This window comes from Rhinopithecus roxellana, chromosome 1 (assembly GCF_007565055.1).
Source record: "Rhinopithecus roxellana isolate Shanxi Qingling chromosome 1, ASM756505v1, whole genome shotgun sequence".
NCBI classification, from domain to species: Eukaryota; Metazoa; Chordata; class Mammalia; order Primates; family Cercopithecidae; genus Rhinopithecus; species Rhinopithecus roxellana.
The window spans coordinates 183,193,429-183,210,098 of NC_044549.1; the positions used below are offsets into that span (position 1 = coordinate 183,193,429).

The 16,670-nt window shown below is 48.2% G+C and overlaps 1 protein-coding gene across 1 annotated transcript in view; it reads left to right on the forward strand.

Moving 5' to 3' along the window:
* EPHB1 (EPH receptor B1) overlaps positions 1-16,670 on the forward strand; it is a 445,762-nt gene that overhangs the window by 115,583 nt on the left and 313,509 nt on the right. The window contains exon 2 of the mRNA XM_010364833.2: positions 14,455-14,519. Coding sequence (XP_010363135.1) covers positions 14,455-14,519 — 65 coding nt within the window. The remainder of the gene's footprint in view (positions 1-14,454; positions 14,520-16,670) is intronic.

Genomic DNA, 16,670 nt, shown 5'->3' on the forward strand with positions numbered 1-16,670 from the left:
TGAGCAGAGAGAGGTCCAGCCCCACACAGTGTGGTCAGCTGCCTCCTAGTCTATTCCCTCTGACAAGCTAATATGTAAGGCCTTTCTTCTTCAATCTCAGTTTAGCTGCTAAGGGAATGATTCCATAAAATGTCTGCAGTGTAGCTAAGAGTGTCATCCTTAGGCCTGGGGCATCTGGGTTGTGATGTGGAGGTTATCTAGTCCCCAAGGCTGCAAGTAGCTTTGTGAGTGTGACAGCTCTGGCCCTGGGAGGTTTGAGGCCCAGGACTTGCCCCTGCCCTCCTTTGTGGCTACAGTGGGTAGACCAAATGCTCACAGCAGAGTAGGAGGGCAGGAGGACTCTAAGGCCTTCATGCCTGTGTGCCCCCCACTGTGGAAAACCAGGACACCTCTAAGACCAGCATAGGAGCTCTACCTGGACCTTCAAATTCCTCCAAAGACATTTATGCACAGAGACATTCACTGCAAGAGCTCTGGGAGGCTTGTAAGGAAGACATTTATGGCATTGTGAATATTTGGGATCTCAGGACATGCTGGATGCCAGGAGCCAGTCAATGCTATTGATTGGGAAACACAAATAGAAGTCTTCCCAGAGTACTCTCCAGATATCTTGGTGATAACAGAGGACTTAGGAGCATGAGTGACAGGCAGGGCTGAACATGCATTCCCTAACAGGAAGGGGTGGAACGGCAAAAGGTTCATTCCTGCAAGTGGGAGCATCTGTGGAGTCAGAGGGGTAGCACTGGAGGGGCCTTGGGCATCTTCCTATTGACCCCTGGCAACTGCACAGCTAGAGGAGGTCAGAACTATGATCTCACAGCCAAGAGTGTGCCATACTCTCATTAGGCTTCTCTCATGGGTCGGCTCTTGGTGGTCCATTGATTCCAGCACCACCCTCCCCTTGACCTGCTAGGCAGTTGACAGTGGTCATGTGGTACAACAGGACAGGGTGAAAACTGGAACAGAAAAGCTGTTGCAAGCACTTCACAATCAATCCCATGGAACATGGAGAGATGGATAAAAACTGGAGTGATTGAGACCTGCACTGAATGGTGAGACTGTGCAGAGTTCAGGGATAGGACAGTCAGTGGCTTAAGTTATTTGGTGGGGGCGCACCTGGAGGAAAAGGGACCAGGCCTCCACCTTGCATCCTGCAGCCTTTGAACTCCTGGGCCTGAATCATGCAGCAGGAAAGGCTCATTGGCCATCAGTAGATGCAGTGGACAGGGCATATCTGAGTACAGGGTACTCTGCAAGGTGTGGCAGCCCATGAGTGAGAGTGAAGATCCTGGCACTGTTCTCTCAGAGCCTGCAGGGAAATGGAGCAGGAAACCACAGAAAAGGCAGCACAGAATGCAAGTCATGAAGAGTTGGGCTAGGGCTGTTTGTGCAAGGTGGGCTATATCTTTCGGGGAGGAGGAGGGCCAAGGCTGGGCAGTTAGGCAAACTTCCCAGAGGGGCCGAGAGGGATGATGGTGTGGTTTTAGAGGGCGGGAGGGATTTGGTGGGGTGGAGTCAGAGTATGATGTGGTCAGCTTCTGTCTGAAGGAAGACTGCTGGGTAGGAGTCTAGGGACTGCAGTAGGCCAGCCTGGCTCTCTGAAGAGGGGTGGCTGAGGTCTTGAGCTGGAGAGATGGCAGTGAAATAGGCCGTGAAGACTGTATGTGAGAGGAGTGGTACCCATGGGGCAGCAGCTGCTGAATGACAACACTGAGAATGGTGAATACTTGGAAGAGGATGGCAGCAGCCGGTGTCAGCTGCCCGGTGGGGGTAGCTGCATGGTGATGCAGCCTTTGGAGTCTCAGCAGCGCCATTCTGGTCTGGGATGTGTCCAGGAGAACTTGAGAGACTTCTGGACCAGCCCCCACTCTTTCCTTCCCTGACTGGTTGCCCCTCACTGGCACATCCCCAAGCCCCCCACAGCCATCCCACCCAGGGCTCCTGGCTCTCCAGAGCTGCTGCCAGTGCATGCAGGGGCCCCAAGGGCACAGCTCAGTGCCTGTGCCATCTGAGAATTACTGTGCCACAGATCAATCAGGACTGAGGGCCCAGGAGGGCCTGGCAGGGAGAGGCAGACGGCAGCGTATTCCTTCTGATTAACGAGCCTGGGCCACCATCCATCGCCGGCCTTCATCAGGGCTGCAGAGAGTCATTTTGCATGGGCGTGTAGGCTCTCCTCCCCGCTCTTCTCCAGGGTGATTGATGCCCCCTGGGTGCCTGCATCCCCATGAAGTGAGAGGCCTTCTCTCATCGCGCCCACAAAGAGCAGGAGGCAGCAGGTTTATTATGCACGGTTCTTACCCGTGTGCCATTGGCACAAACTCATTGGTCTGTCAGAATGGCTGGGGCAAACAGATTTAATCTCCCTTAGAATTCATGGTGCTGGAAGACTAGAAAATGCCAGGCTCCTAAATTTTAATAGGTCTTTGACTCTCACTACAAAAATGCAAATAGGTGTAGCACTGAGTAGCAGTGGGCTTCTGGCCAGGCCTGCACCATCAGCATGCTGGGACATTGATTTAAAGGCTGTTTCTGGACCCCGGCATGCCTGTGTGGCTCTCTTTCCTCTCCTGGCCTCTGCCTCTCTCTCTTTGCTGCTGGATTGGGAGAAGGATGTGCTCTGTGTCAGGAAGGAATCTGAGTCAAGAGAAGGTGAGGCTTGGAAAGAAGCCTGCCTACAGGTCTGATTAAATGCCTCCTGAGGCCTGATGGCCTGGGAGTGGGTGGGGCTGCCCAGCACCATGCCTGGGCCAGAGGGCAGCCTCTGAGGCCTGCCCTATATGTGCCCACTGACATGGTCTGGCCAGTTTGGCTCCTGCCTACAGATGTTTGATGCTGGAGAGGTCTTGGGGTCCCTAGCCATGGTGGTAAGACCCAGTTTTCTTCTTGGTTCTCTGGCTGTGGCATATGTTCAGACATAGGAAAGGGCACCTGTGGGCATGAAAGGGTGTCTGGCCATCTTTTAGGATTTAGGGGAATCTGACATTTCCTGATATCAGAATGGAAAAAGGAGCTGAGTTAGGAGGAAAATAAGGCAAAAGGACTGTGGCTATTTGGGACTTTGGTATCCCAAATGAAAGGCATTTTGGTCTTCCATTTTCCTTGTTCCCATGTTTGTCTCACTGGCTCAGGACTTCGCCTTTGTTGGAGAGCAGCGCCAGTCCTTGCATCCACAGTTGCCCCTGTCCATCAGTGAATCATGTGGAGATGCCTGCTGTGCTAAGGGTGGGGAGGCCAAAGCGAGGGAGGCTCAGGAACACCCTCAGTGGTGGGGAGCACACAGAGGTAATGGAGGCTGCAGGGGCATGGGAGGGGTGAGAGGGGAGCTCAGAGTCCTGGGCGCCAGCCTTTCATGAGAACAGTCTCCTGAGAGCAGGCCCAGTGCTGAGCTTTCATCTAACATCAGGCAAGAATACCATCAAAATCATTCTACTGTAAACCTGCCAGGTCCGACACATCAGGGAGATAAGCAGCATGTTTTCTGGGAGGTTGCTGCTGCCCCTGTTCTGAAACACCATCCCTGACTATGGGAAAACTCAAAGGGATAATAGAGCTGCTTTCTCACCTCCTTCCCAAGTGCTGTGGATGTGAGGAAATACTACTGTCTTAAGTTTTAGATTGCTTCCCGAGAGGAAACACTCTGTGGCAGGGAACCCTAACCCGCAAGCCACCAACCAGTACCAGGGCTGGAGAGCCCACTTCCATCTAGGGGTCGAGGACAGGGTGCGAGGAGGGCAATGCTGGGAGCACTGTGTTTGGAATGTGGCCCTCTTTATCCAGAGCAGAGTCAGTGACTAAAGCCCCTTCAATTCCAGTCTCCTGTGCTCTGCATGTGCGCCAGGCATGGAGAGAAAGGCTCTTCAAAAATGCCCAGTGCAGTTCCATGTCTCAGTGTATATTGGTGACGGTCAATGGTGGTGTAGCTATTTGGGCTCCTTGGTGACCTACATTGCATTAGACCCAGTCGGGGCCACACAGGGTGGCCTCTAGCTAGAGAGAAGGCCATCCCAGATGCCCCCATGCAGGGTGTATGTGGGAAGGTGGAGGCTGCACCGAGTGCCCACATCTGTGGTTGTGCAGGAGTTGGCTGTGGAGGATGTGGCTGAATGGCTAAGATGGGTTTCTCAGTGAACTGGAGCTGAAGGATGGGTTTGGAGCCAGGCTTCCAGGGCCCAAAGGAACCAAGGTCCACCCTTCAGAGTGAACAGTAGGATTGGAGACTCAGTGGCCAGCCCAGTTTCAAAGGATGTAGCTAAGAGACTTGGGTTTGTGAGAGGTTCTCCCCATATCAGGACCAAACATGGAAACATAACAATGACTGCTCTTTGCAGACCAACTACCACTTGTCAGAGGCTGCAATAGGTGCTTGGTAAATAATATTTTACTGACTTCCCACAAATGCCTTGTGAAGTGGACATTATTATCCTCATTTAGTGGATGGCTGAACATGAGCCTTAGATGTCTGAGTAATTTGCTCAAGGTTGCACAACCAGACAGCAATAAAGCTGAAACTCACACCCAAGTCTGTCAGATCCAAGTCCAGTGTAGTCAGGACTTGGCCACACTGGCATGTAGCTGCCTCCTTGTGTGGGGCACTACAGGACTCTGTGGGGAGGGTGGTTGGAGACTTTGGGGCTACCTTCCATGGGCTACTAATTTAAGCCCTGAGCATCATCAGGGGTCTGGCAGAAACAGATGGCACAGTAGAAAGAGGTGATTGAGGGGAGATTAATGAAGGTCTATTTACAAAGGTTGCACAGAGTTAAAGACAAGCAACAAGAATGACAAAGCACTTAGGGACTAGCAGCAGCAGGGGGCTTTTACCATGCTTAGGTTTGAAGGACGTGGGGAGGGAGCCATCTTCCCAGAACTAGGCAAGAGCTGCAGCTACAGGAGGGGCCACCAGCCTCTCCCTGTCAGCAGGCAGGAGCATCTTACTTCCCATGTCCTATAGCTCCTGCTGGTGAAGGGGCCCAGTGGATGCTTCTCTCTGCCCAGAGCAGGGAAGAGAAGGGTAGAGAGTGGGCCTTGAGGAGCAAATAGAAACCATCACTCACCTGCTAGAACGGATATCTTTAGAGGAAGCGCCTGGCCTTCCTTGTGTCTGTGTCCTCCAAGCTCCCAGCGCAGCCCCTAGTATTTGTTGGAGGAAATCCAGCAGCCCTATTTCCCAGTGTCCTAACCCTCTTGTAATGGGTTGAATTGTGTCCCTCACAAAAAAGTTATGTTGGAGTCCTGACCCTGAGTACCTCACAATGCAGCCTTATTTGGAAACAGGGTTATTGCAGATGTAAATAGTTAAGACGAAGTCATACTACAGTATGACGGACCCCTCATCCAATATGACTGGCGTCCTTATAAAATAGTCATGCCACGTAAAGGCAGAGACAGGGAGAGCAGCATGCGATGAGGTAGGCAGATTGGAGTTGGCAGCTACAAGCCAAGGAACACCAGAGATCCCAGGCAAACCACCAGAAGCAAGAAGTGGCCAGGAAAGATTCTCCCCGACAGGTTCAGAGGAAGTATGGCCCTGATACCATCTTGATTTGGGATTTTTAGCCTCCTGGACACCTCTTTTTTGAGCCACTGAGGTTGTGGTGCTGTTACAGCAGTCCTAAGAAACTAATACAGCTTCTGAAGTAAGTTCCATATTTTATTAGTGAAAATCACTCACATAGTACAAGCATACACACTACTAAGCCACTGTAAGACCATGCCAGACCTGGGGATTCCAGAGGCAGAAAGTCCATCGTAGATCCAGAGGTCCCCTCTAGTTTCTTGTCACGTTTCTTAGATACCACCCTAAGAACTAAGAGCCAGAAGAAACCCTCTGAACCAGAGAGGAGAACAACCATCAAAAGCCATGTACCAAGTGCCAAGCTGGGCTGGGCAGGTAGGGCAGCCCTTCTGAAGCCGATTCCCAGTCTTACACAGCTCTGTACATTGAGCAGACCTTCCCATGTCCCCATGCTCTGGTCTGCTTCTCTGGAAGTCTACCTTGGAAGAGTCCTGGAGGGAGAGAAATGGCTCTGAGCCTTCCCACTTGTTTGTGGGCTATGCCACGTGTGAACCAGTACCTAATCTAGGGCCTGTCCCAACTCCTTCAGGCACACTTCTATGCTGTGACCCATGTAAGCTGCAGCTTCTTTCTAGTTACCATAACTAATTGCACCTTGGAATATAAAAGAAACAGAAGGAGGAGGACGTAGTGGGTAGGACTGTGCTGATCTGTACATCCTTTAAAAGAGCAAATTTCACAGTTTGTTTTATAATTTAAATGCCTTTTCAGACTCATTCAGTCAGTCAGTCATTCAGTAGATGGGTTGAGTTGGCACCTTCAGTTTCCTCAGGCTTGTTTCTTATCTTTCTCACTGGCCTTTGCCACACATCAACCAGTGGAGACTTATATAATCAGTGCTTCCATTTGCCTAGCATTTTACACTGGCAAGGACAATAAATAAATGTTAGTCAAATGAGTGTTCTTAAGAAAACACAGAACGTCTTTATGGGCATGGCTCTGTTGACTCAGGGCAGGAAGCAAGAGGGAAAGCCTCTTCCTGTGTTGTACATTAGGATTTTGACACTCAGCCTGACTTGATTTGCTCATCAGTTGTGGAGCTGGGGTTTGAACCCAGATCTTCAGGGTTTATTGAACATTTATATTGTATGAGGGCATCTGACCAAGCTCTGTGGGACAGAAGTCACAGCTCTGCTCTCTGAACGTACTTCAAATATACTCAGATATATAAAGTGATAATGAAAACTAACCATTCAAACAGTACGAGTTCTGTAGAGGAAGGAAGACCTCCATGGGTAGGACTAGGTCGAGTCTTTCAGGTGTATAGGGGGAGTAGGAAGACAGTCCAGGCAGGAGTGACACCATGAGCAGAAATGGGGCACTGGAAGAAGGGCTTCCTTGAGGGAACTGAAGATCAATTTCGAAGAGGTGGGTTTAGATCAGAAAGCTCTTAAAGGCCAGGCATTTGTGGCATATCTTGGCATTAGTGGAGAGACTTTGAAAATCATAAAGTAGAGGAAAGAGATGTGATGAAAGAGTCATTTTCTGAAAATTGGTTGAATTTTTATTTCTGAATTTGTGTCGTGTAAAGCAGCACAGTAATAATTAGGAAGCTCATCTGTAAACCAACATCCCCCACCCAGCAGCTGTTCCATCTCCCTACCTACTTTTTTTAGGTAGTTGCTATTTCACTCGGTTGAAACACTGTGTTCTGCGTTGCCTCTGTTGGCTAACACAGTTCTGCTTCCTGCTTTCTGTTTCACTGCTCACATTCTGCTCACTGCTACATTGTCTTCATAACACTCCAGGCGTGTGAATGTGCTATCCTGCACATCTTCCTTCCCCTATGGATGGGCTGGTTCCAGCTTTTCTCATAGTCTAGATAATGATGCAATGATCAGCTTCATGATATAGGGCGTTTTGTTTTCTTCTGAAATTATTTTCTTTGGACAGATTCTTGGAGTGAAATTATTAGGTGGTCAGAGGGCTGGAGACTCTATAAGCCTTTCTTTAGTGTGGCCGTATTACTTTTTAAAAAGTTGAACTATTTACATTGTCAGACAATGAAGTCACCAGCTGCATAAAGAGCAACTCAGATGAGGCCTCCTGAATGAGACACCAGTTACGAGGTGGATGCTGTGGTCCTCATGTGCAGGAATGAAGCCCTGGGGTCAGATAGGGTGCTGAGAATGAAAAGGAATACACAGCTGAAAAAGATGCTGTAAAGGAAGAAAGAACCATTGGAATATGGTGAATGACTGGGTAAAAGACTGAAGTAGAGGAAGGAATCAAAACTAAATGCTGCTGAAGTTTCACAGCTAGGCTCCAGGAAGTTTGGAAGGGTTTGATGTGAAGAAGAAGAGAATTACTGGAGGGAGAAGATTTAGATGGGGTAGACACATGGGAGATGAGTTGTGGAAAGTTTACTTGGAACACGTTGTCTTTGAACTTCTGTGGCTGTGCTGGGCCCAGGCAGTGGTCTTGGTAGAACACAGACTGGTGCCCTTGACAGTTTACAGTCAACCAAGCCGATCTCAAAATCCAAAGCCAGCAGGCAACGTGAGGCCAATTCAGACAGATAGGAATGAGATTACAGGGAGACCAGCCTGTACAGGCAGCAGGCGGTCCGGACACAGTGTGAAGTTGGGGTTTAAACACCTTTAGTGCTGGGCCCCTGTTGCAGGGGCTGAGGGTCAAGGGCAGCAGACACCCTGATGAGCCATATGGGCGTCATACAGGAGTTCCATGCCAATAGGGCTGGTCTGCCCAACCAGAAGACCATGTACAGGCCAGGTCCAGAGGGCAACCCAGAGACCCCTAGGGAAGGCAGAGGACCTGGCCACTCACACTATCAGCATCTAATGCGGTCTGGATTTGGGACTGGGGGTTATTATTTAATATGTCCCACTCTTGCCAGTATGGACTGTCTTAGGTCAGGGGCATGTGTGTGTGTGTGTGTGTGTGTGTGTGTGTATGTATGCATGCACCTGTGTGTGTGCTCATACACAAATATGTGAAGGGGATGGGGGTGGTCTCTAGTTCTTTCAACAGCCAGGGGCTGGGAAAAAGAAAGAGGAAGTTCTGGCTGCCTGCTAGGCTCCATACACTTGTCATTTTATTCCGTGCTCACATTGTTTCTATGAGTCCATCTCCTACCATTCACTGAGGCTGCCATTGCAGATCTATTTGCATGGTTATTGGAATAATTTCTGTTTTCTGTGTGGCTGCAAGCTCCCTGAGGGCTGGGATGTCTGTCTATTCCCTGTTCATCTCTGCTTGCACAGCACTCCCTTCGCCCCATCTCCATGGGAGTTACTAAAAATTCTTTGTTGAATGCATACCTGAACCCCTTTTCACCACCTTACAGCTCTCTTGCAAGGATCCTCTGTGGAGGTAGATGGAAGGAGTTGGGGCTGCCGTGTGTCCTTTGTGCAGTGGGACCAACTCTCAACTGCTTGCATTTACATAATAGCAGCTTTGTTCTTAAGCTTTTCCATGGTGTGGCTTTCAGGCTTAAAGAGTTCTGTGGGCTGTGGAGAATAACACAGGGAAATGACTGCATGGTGGCACTAGCCCTGTCCTGCTTGAAAGGTCTGTGGACTTGCCTTATCGAATACACATAAGGCACTGCTCAGAAAAGGCCTGGAAGCTGCTATTCCATCTGTCAGTATATGTTGTATTTTGTTATCATGATGGAAGGACACTAAATATTTCAACTGAATATCTGATTAATGTCTCTCCAAAAAGCATGGCAGAGCTGTAAAAAGAGGGTTTATTTATTTCCTTTTCAACATGATGGGTGTCTAATTTTTCCCAAATGTCAGTATATCCAAAGGTGCCAATCCAGACAGAAACAGAAACTGCCTGCAGGGCCAGGCAATAGCTGCCTCTTCTTCCTCACAGGAGGCTCAGACCTGGCCCCACCATCTGGACCCCCAGCCGGTGGCCCCACTCGTCGGTGGGAATGCCCTGAGGGTTTCCATACTGAAGCTTCTGCAGGGAAGTGTTCCCTGGGAATATGGGATCTCTGTCGGGTTTTTTGTTTGTTTGTTTGTTTTTTGTTTGTTCTTCCAACAAACAAAAACACATTTTTTGAGATGGGCTCTTGCTATGTTGCTAAGGTTGGTCTCAAACTCTAGGTTCAAGAGATGTCCCACCTCAGTCTCCCCTGAATAGCTGGGATTACAGGTGCACACCACAGTACCTGGCTCTATGCCAGGTTTCTTATGCATCCCATCCTTCCCAGGTTCCTGCAAGTCAAGCCAACCCTTGCCAGAGATCCCTTCTATCTCCCTTCTTAGCCTCCCTTCTCCTTTTGCTCACTATTTTTCTCACTCTCCCATCTGCTTGGGATGACTCCTACTTCATTTCCTTCAACCGGTCCTTGCCCCTCCCACTGTTGCTTTTAGGAGTCACTCTCCCATCTCTGTCCCAAGAAGCAGGGGGAGACACTTCATTCTTTCCTCCTCACTGTTGCCCACCCCTTTCCAGGAAACCTCAGGGATTTTCCGTTGCCTACACACAGTGCGAGACTCCCTGATGCTCGCTGTTGGGATAGGCACACCTGTTCCCCACATACAGAAGAATATTTCCGGTTCTTTTTTCCAGTGTTTTTCTCATAGGCTCAGCCAGAATAGAGTGCCAGTTATGACTTTGCTTCTTGTCCTTTCCTCAACTAAACCATTAATTTCTCTAGGGCACACATCAATTTATATGCATTGTTATAGCCCCAACATGTGTTATTCCCTTGGTCTTTACAACAATGCAAAGAAGAAAGCAGATGAAATATCATTAGATGTGTAACATAATTAGATTCTTAAAGATACTTTATGTATATCATATAGGATATACCATCTCAGATTCTTGTCGTAGCTAAAGAGACTGAAGCTTGGAGTGATTAAGTTATACTAATAGCAATACTGCATGTTTCAGTGTTTTATTTCACTCAGCCTCACGTTCTCCCCCCATAATCCTGGCTACTAGTTAGCATTAGACCCATCCTGAAGATGAGGGGTGTAGACGGAGAGAGAAATGGAGAGAGACACAGGGAGGGCGGAGGGACAGGGGAGGTTGTATGACACGAGCAAAGTCATATCTCTTCTAGGTAGTGAAGATGGGACTTGCAATCTGGTCTGCCCACACCAGCACTCTCTCTACACTGTGTGTGCCCTTCCCGGCGATCTGCCCTTGGGCACTGAGTATGTGCTCCCAGAGGGTGGTGGGCATGGGTCCCTGAGTCGTGTTCTCTGCAGGAATCCCCAGATCTGACAGCACCACATGCACTTCCAGCTGGGTTGGTCCCCATGCCACTGTTTGAGAACAGAAGTGATGGTAAATATTTAATTGTGCTTCCACCATAACTTTCTGCCAGAACTCTCAATATGCTTTATAAATGCAAATGAGCATGCTCTTCCTCTCCAGGGAGATGTAAACCTGCTCAAATCACTTTTATTCAGCCCCCACCAGAGTGTAGTGCCATCATCAGGAGCTCTCTGTGCCAGAAAAGAAGCTGCCCTTAATCATATCGAGTGGATGGTTTATGGTTTTGTGGTCTTCTGTCTCCACAATGGGCAGATGTAAAGAAATGGATTTCTCTTGCTGCAAATTCTGTCCCACAGAGTGTGTGGAAAACAGTATTTAGAAGCAGATTTAATTACAGCCCTAGAGCAGGTGATCATGACTAATATGAAGTCCTGGGCTGTATTTATGGGGTTAACAAAACAAATGAGTCCTTGGACAACAAGGAAGTAAAGTTGATTCTTTTATTTGCTTCTGGACTGTTTTCCTCGCCACCATCCTCTGCCGGCTCCCTGCTCCTCCAACATGATCTTGCTATTGGGTTGGGGGATGCATTATTCTGGGAGCTTTTGTGGCTTCTTTGCTTTATGAGTGAGGATCCCACTCCTGCCCAACCCCAGAGCTTCTTCAGAGCCCTTCAAAAGCCCAAGTTGGCCTTGTGGTCCATGTGCTGAGATTTCAGGCTGTTGGTGTCAGGGTGGGAAACTGTGTGACTTGGCAGAAAGCACTGCACCTTTCTGTACCCCGATTCCCAGCTCTGCCACAGGGACTCAGTTGCCCCTGTTTCAGGCCCTCCTGGCAGAGACATTTTAATAATCATGGAGATGAGTTTCTACAGAGCCTCATGGAGTGTCTTCTGAGAAGTGTATTATGTAAATTTGGTGTGTCATGATGATCATTATTAGTGCTGTGAAGTGGAGATGGGAGGAGGGAGGGAGAGCTGCTCCAAGCAGAGACCAGCCTCCCCAGCTGTCAGAAGAACTGGAGACAAAAACAAACTTAAGAAACCTGCTCCAATGCTTATGTTCCTTCAAATATGCATGGGGCACGACTCAATCCGAACACAAACTCACATGGGTAGGAAAATGCAGCTCTCTTTATTTCATTTTATGCCTGTTCATTTCCAGTTTGAGCCCCTGCTTCACTGGGGTAGCAGAAGTGCTATCTGGGTTACAAGTAGGTCCATCGTGTTAAGCTTTGGAGGAAGGCGCTCCCTGGCTCTGTTGGCTCCTGTCCACACAGGCACCTGCTGAGATATCCTGTACCCCACCTGAACCCTGCTCATATCCTATGCAGGTCACCACTGGATGCTCCCAGGTCCCCCTCATTAGACCCACTCAGGCCCTTCGGCCCCCCTGCTGTCCCTGAGTGCCATGTTAGTCTGGCGGGGCCATTGGCCACTCCCTCACCTCCCTAGGATGCTGAATATCCAAGCCCGTGTGCTGGACAGGCTCTCAGCATTTCTCTTGTGGAGTGGGTAGCTCTTTGGGATTGAGTGAGCAATGAGAGCATAGGAAGACCCTTTCTTCCACACAGCTCCCCATTTATCACTTCTGTTTTAATTCCCTTAGTCCTGCCCCTTGGGGTGGGTTTCTCTGCAAACCTTTGGTTTATGACAGGGTTCTTCTATTTCATAATGGGCCCAAGATTTTGTGACTCTGCATTGACATCTCCTCCCTGATGTGGTAAGCAAGGAGTGGCTGTTCTCATGGTGATGGGAAGGGGAGGCAGTGGGAAGGACAAGAGGAGAAAAAAACTCCAAACGATGCATCATTTATGTTGTGCCCTTCCCTGTTTGTTGAGTAGCTATGCAGCTGGGAGGTGCTGTGTCTGTTCCCTTGATACAGATCCTGGGAACGCAGGTGGTTAGGACGCCATCACCTGCCCATATAGCACCATTGTGTAAATTTCTAAAAGTGTCCCTCTGCAACAGTTGGATATCCACATCAAGAAAAAAGTGCATTGATCCTATACCTTCCACCTTATGCAAAAATTAACTTGAATCATAGACCTAGGTAGGAGAAAAAAATATTTGCGACCTTGGGTTAGGCAAAGATTTTTCAGACATAGCACTAAACTGTAAAAGAAAACAAAATGATAAATTGTACTTCATCAAAATTAAAAACTTCTGATTTTTGAAAGACACCATTACGAAAATGAAAACATAAGCCACAGACTGGGAGAAAATATTTGCAAAACATGTATCTGAAAAAGGAGTTGTATTCAGAATATATAAAGACCTCTCAAACTCAATAATAAGAAAATAATCCATTTAAAAAGGAGAAAAAGATTTGAATAGATACTTCAAAGAAGATTTATGGATGACAAGTAAGTATGTGACAAGATGTTTAATACCATTCACCAGCAAGGAAATGAACATGAGGACCATAATGATATAGCACTACACACTGATTAAAATGGCTAAAGTTAAAAACAAATGACCATGCCAAGTGTCAATGAAAATATGGAGGAACTGGAACTCCCATAGACTCTCACAATAATAACCCCAAACTGGAAACAACAGGTGAATGAATAAACAAACAGTGGCACATCACACAAGAGAGTATTACTCAACGATAAAAAGAAATTAGCTATTGGTATACACAACAATGTGAATAAGTCTTAAAATAATTATGCTGAGTGAGAGAAGCCAGATTTGTAAAAAATGGCATATACTATATGGTTCCTTATATGAAATGTGAGAAAATGCCATTTAATCTACAGTGACAGAAAGCAGATGAGTCATTGCCTGGGACAGGGACATGGTGGGTTAGGAGTAGGAAGAAGGAAAGGATTACAAAGGGACTAAAGAAACTTTTGGGTATGATGAATATGTTTATTAATTTGTAGTGATGGTTTCACTGGTGTACATATATATCAAAATGTGTCAAATGATGCATTTTAAATATGTGCAGTTTATCCCTTATGGCTCCTAGGAGCTCACAGCAGCATCCAGCTGTCTGTCTTTCCTTTCCTGTGGCCAGAGGAAGGAAGGTAACCAGCTGGCTGCTGTGGCCACCCTTGCCACTTCATCACCTGCATGGTAGGCTGCTGGGATGTGAGATGTGTGTTTGTGTTCTATGTGAAACCTTTGCCAAAGCTATGTGAGCCGTTTGGAGTTGATGGAAAATATAGATGCCTGATGGGGAGGCAGAGGAGAATGTGTGGAGAGGAAGGAGGGTAGACAGATGAGGCCGGAGAAGCCTCACAATGAGGAGGAAGAAGGCAGAAAGAGGTGGCCTAGAAAGGCCCAAGGAAGGAATTAAATTTGGCTACTTGGTCAACACGGCCCTGGTAGAATCTCTGGGAAGAAGCTGGGTCTTGGGGGTAAAGTGGTGGGTGCACAGATGACTTCATCTGACACAGGAGCCTTGGGGTCACTGGGGAGAGAGCACTGGACTTAGCGTCAGACCTGTGGTGTGTATCCAACTTTGCCATAAGCTGCATAATCTTAGCAGGCTTCTTTTGCTATCTGAGCCTTGAGCTTCACAGAGGGGCCTGGGCTTGAAAGTGCCCAGAGCTCCTTGTACTACCGTCATTTACTATCACAAACAACTTCATGATCTTGAGGGCCACTGCATAGCAATCCTTCTGACTCATCTTTTTTTTGTTTATTCTTTTTTCTTTTTAATCTACAGAAACGTTAATGGACACCAGAACGGCTACTGCAGAGCTGGGCTGGACGGCCAATCCTGCATCAGGGGTGAGTATCACACCATTCGTCTTTCAGTCCTGCTGTGAGTTCCCGGACCCATACGATATCTAGGAGAGTAGAGACTACCCAGAGCAGTACCTGTGGGGAATGGAATACAGGTGTGAATGGCTGTGTCCACTGCCCATCCATGTAAAGACAGCACTGGGGGTCTCAGACCTGAGCTGCTGCCTCGTGTGGTGATGTAGACCATCTCTTGACACAGTCATTTCTGAAAGCTGATACCTAGACAACTGGGGCCATGGCTGTGTGGGGATGGGGGCAGGGTGGTGACACTGAGGCAGATCAGAGATCTGTGATTCCCAAAGGGCTGCAGCAAAGGCAAAGACATGAGGGAGGAGGTAGAGTTCAGAATGGCCAAGGCTCTCATTCACCTAGACCTTGCCTTGGAGAGACAGTCATGTGTTCATGTACCTGGTCAACTACAAAGATAGATTATCTTTGAGGAGCTCACGGCCTCCTGTGGGAACCAGTGTGTGGCAGTGGAGATCAACAGGCAGGTGTGGGCACAGAGTTGGGAATGAGAAGCCATGAGGTTAGACAAGAAGCCTTTATAGACAAGGTGCAAGCAAGCTGGGTTTTAGAGCATGAGTTGGAGATTGACAGATGTTGTACCGAGAGCCTGGAAAGACGTTCTAAGTAGGAGGAATGCTGGTTGAAAGGGATGATGAGATTATGAAAACACATAAGAGGGAAGAGTCTGTGTGTATGGAACAGAGCATGGTGTGAATGCTACTGAGATGGGACTGGAGGGTAAGTTGGAACCTGGAATGGTGGTGATGGACTGTGACTGCCATGCTGAGCAGGGAACTTGGATTTTATCCCATAGGTAATGACGAGATCCTGAGCAGGAGAAGGAAATGGTCACATTTGTTGACAGAATTGTAGAGAACAGTTAAGAGAAAAGCATTTAAGAGGCTCTTTTCAGCAATCTTGGATGTGACAAAGGAATCAAGTTAAAATAGGATACCCAGAGCCTAGTTTGAGAAAAGTTAAGGAGGACAAATTGGCAATAGATGGACTATGGCAGGAAGGAGAGAAAGAGAGGGGAGGTGGAGATGATGTTCATGTCCCTGGCTTGGGCATTTGGCTAATTTCAGAGCTTAATCATGAAAGGAGAAGGCAAGAGGAGGTGGGAGTGGGCTCTTCATCCCAGCCAGTGGGTGATGTCTGGCTGGGACAGGGTGGTCCTAGGCCTCCTCATCTGTCCCAGACCTTCTCTCTGCATCCCGTCCCTGTAATCTCTATAACCCATGAAGGATCTCCAGCATAGCACTTCATCACCATGCCCTGGTTCTGCTGCAGGGATGGTTCTAATTGGGACATTCGGGTCCCAGGGCGGGCAGTTATCTCACCTGTGCATTCTCCACTGGGTTCTCACTGTTACCCTATCCCAGCATTTGAAGAACTGCATTGCTCGAGGCATAAGCATCATGCCTTGGAACAGGGAAGCAAGGTCCAGAATGAGCTGGCATTCCCTAAAGCAGGGAGCGAGCACAGGGGCAGAGCCTGACCACACTGAACAAGTCCAAATCATGCCAGAAACACTGTGGGCAGCCAGGAAAACCTTCCCACTTTTACTTGGGACTTTATGTAAAGCTGATGAGGCAGCAGTTCTTCCATATCACCTGGATATTAGGAACTTGCCGTCTTTTAAAAATTATGTTATTGTTTGAAGGCTTGTGTGTTTTTACAAGGCCCTGACATGATTTATGGTTAATTTTTCCCTTGGTTTTTGTCCACAACACCTGTTTTCTTTATACTTCTGATATCCTTTCCCAAGGAAGATTCTCCTTGAGGGAAACATTCAAAGTCAAGGCATGCCCTTTAGAGACAGCAGCGGCCTGGGCTCTCCCTGTTTGCCCTCCCCACTTGCTACCAGCATGTTCAGCTGCCTTTCCCCAGCACTCATTGTGAGGCAACACACAGCCAGATCGTTCTTCTCCTGGTGCCCCGAGTAGCTTCTGAGTTTGTCTAGTTTACAGCGACCGGGGGAGGGTCAACATGGCCCTTGGTCTGGGTGGAAAAGGAGGACTCAAGGACTATGCTTCCATCCCAGGCCTGCTTGTCTGTTTCCTCTGTGCTCTTCTGGGACAGTACCCTCCAATTCTGTGAACACACCAGTGACTCCCAAGTTAGTAT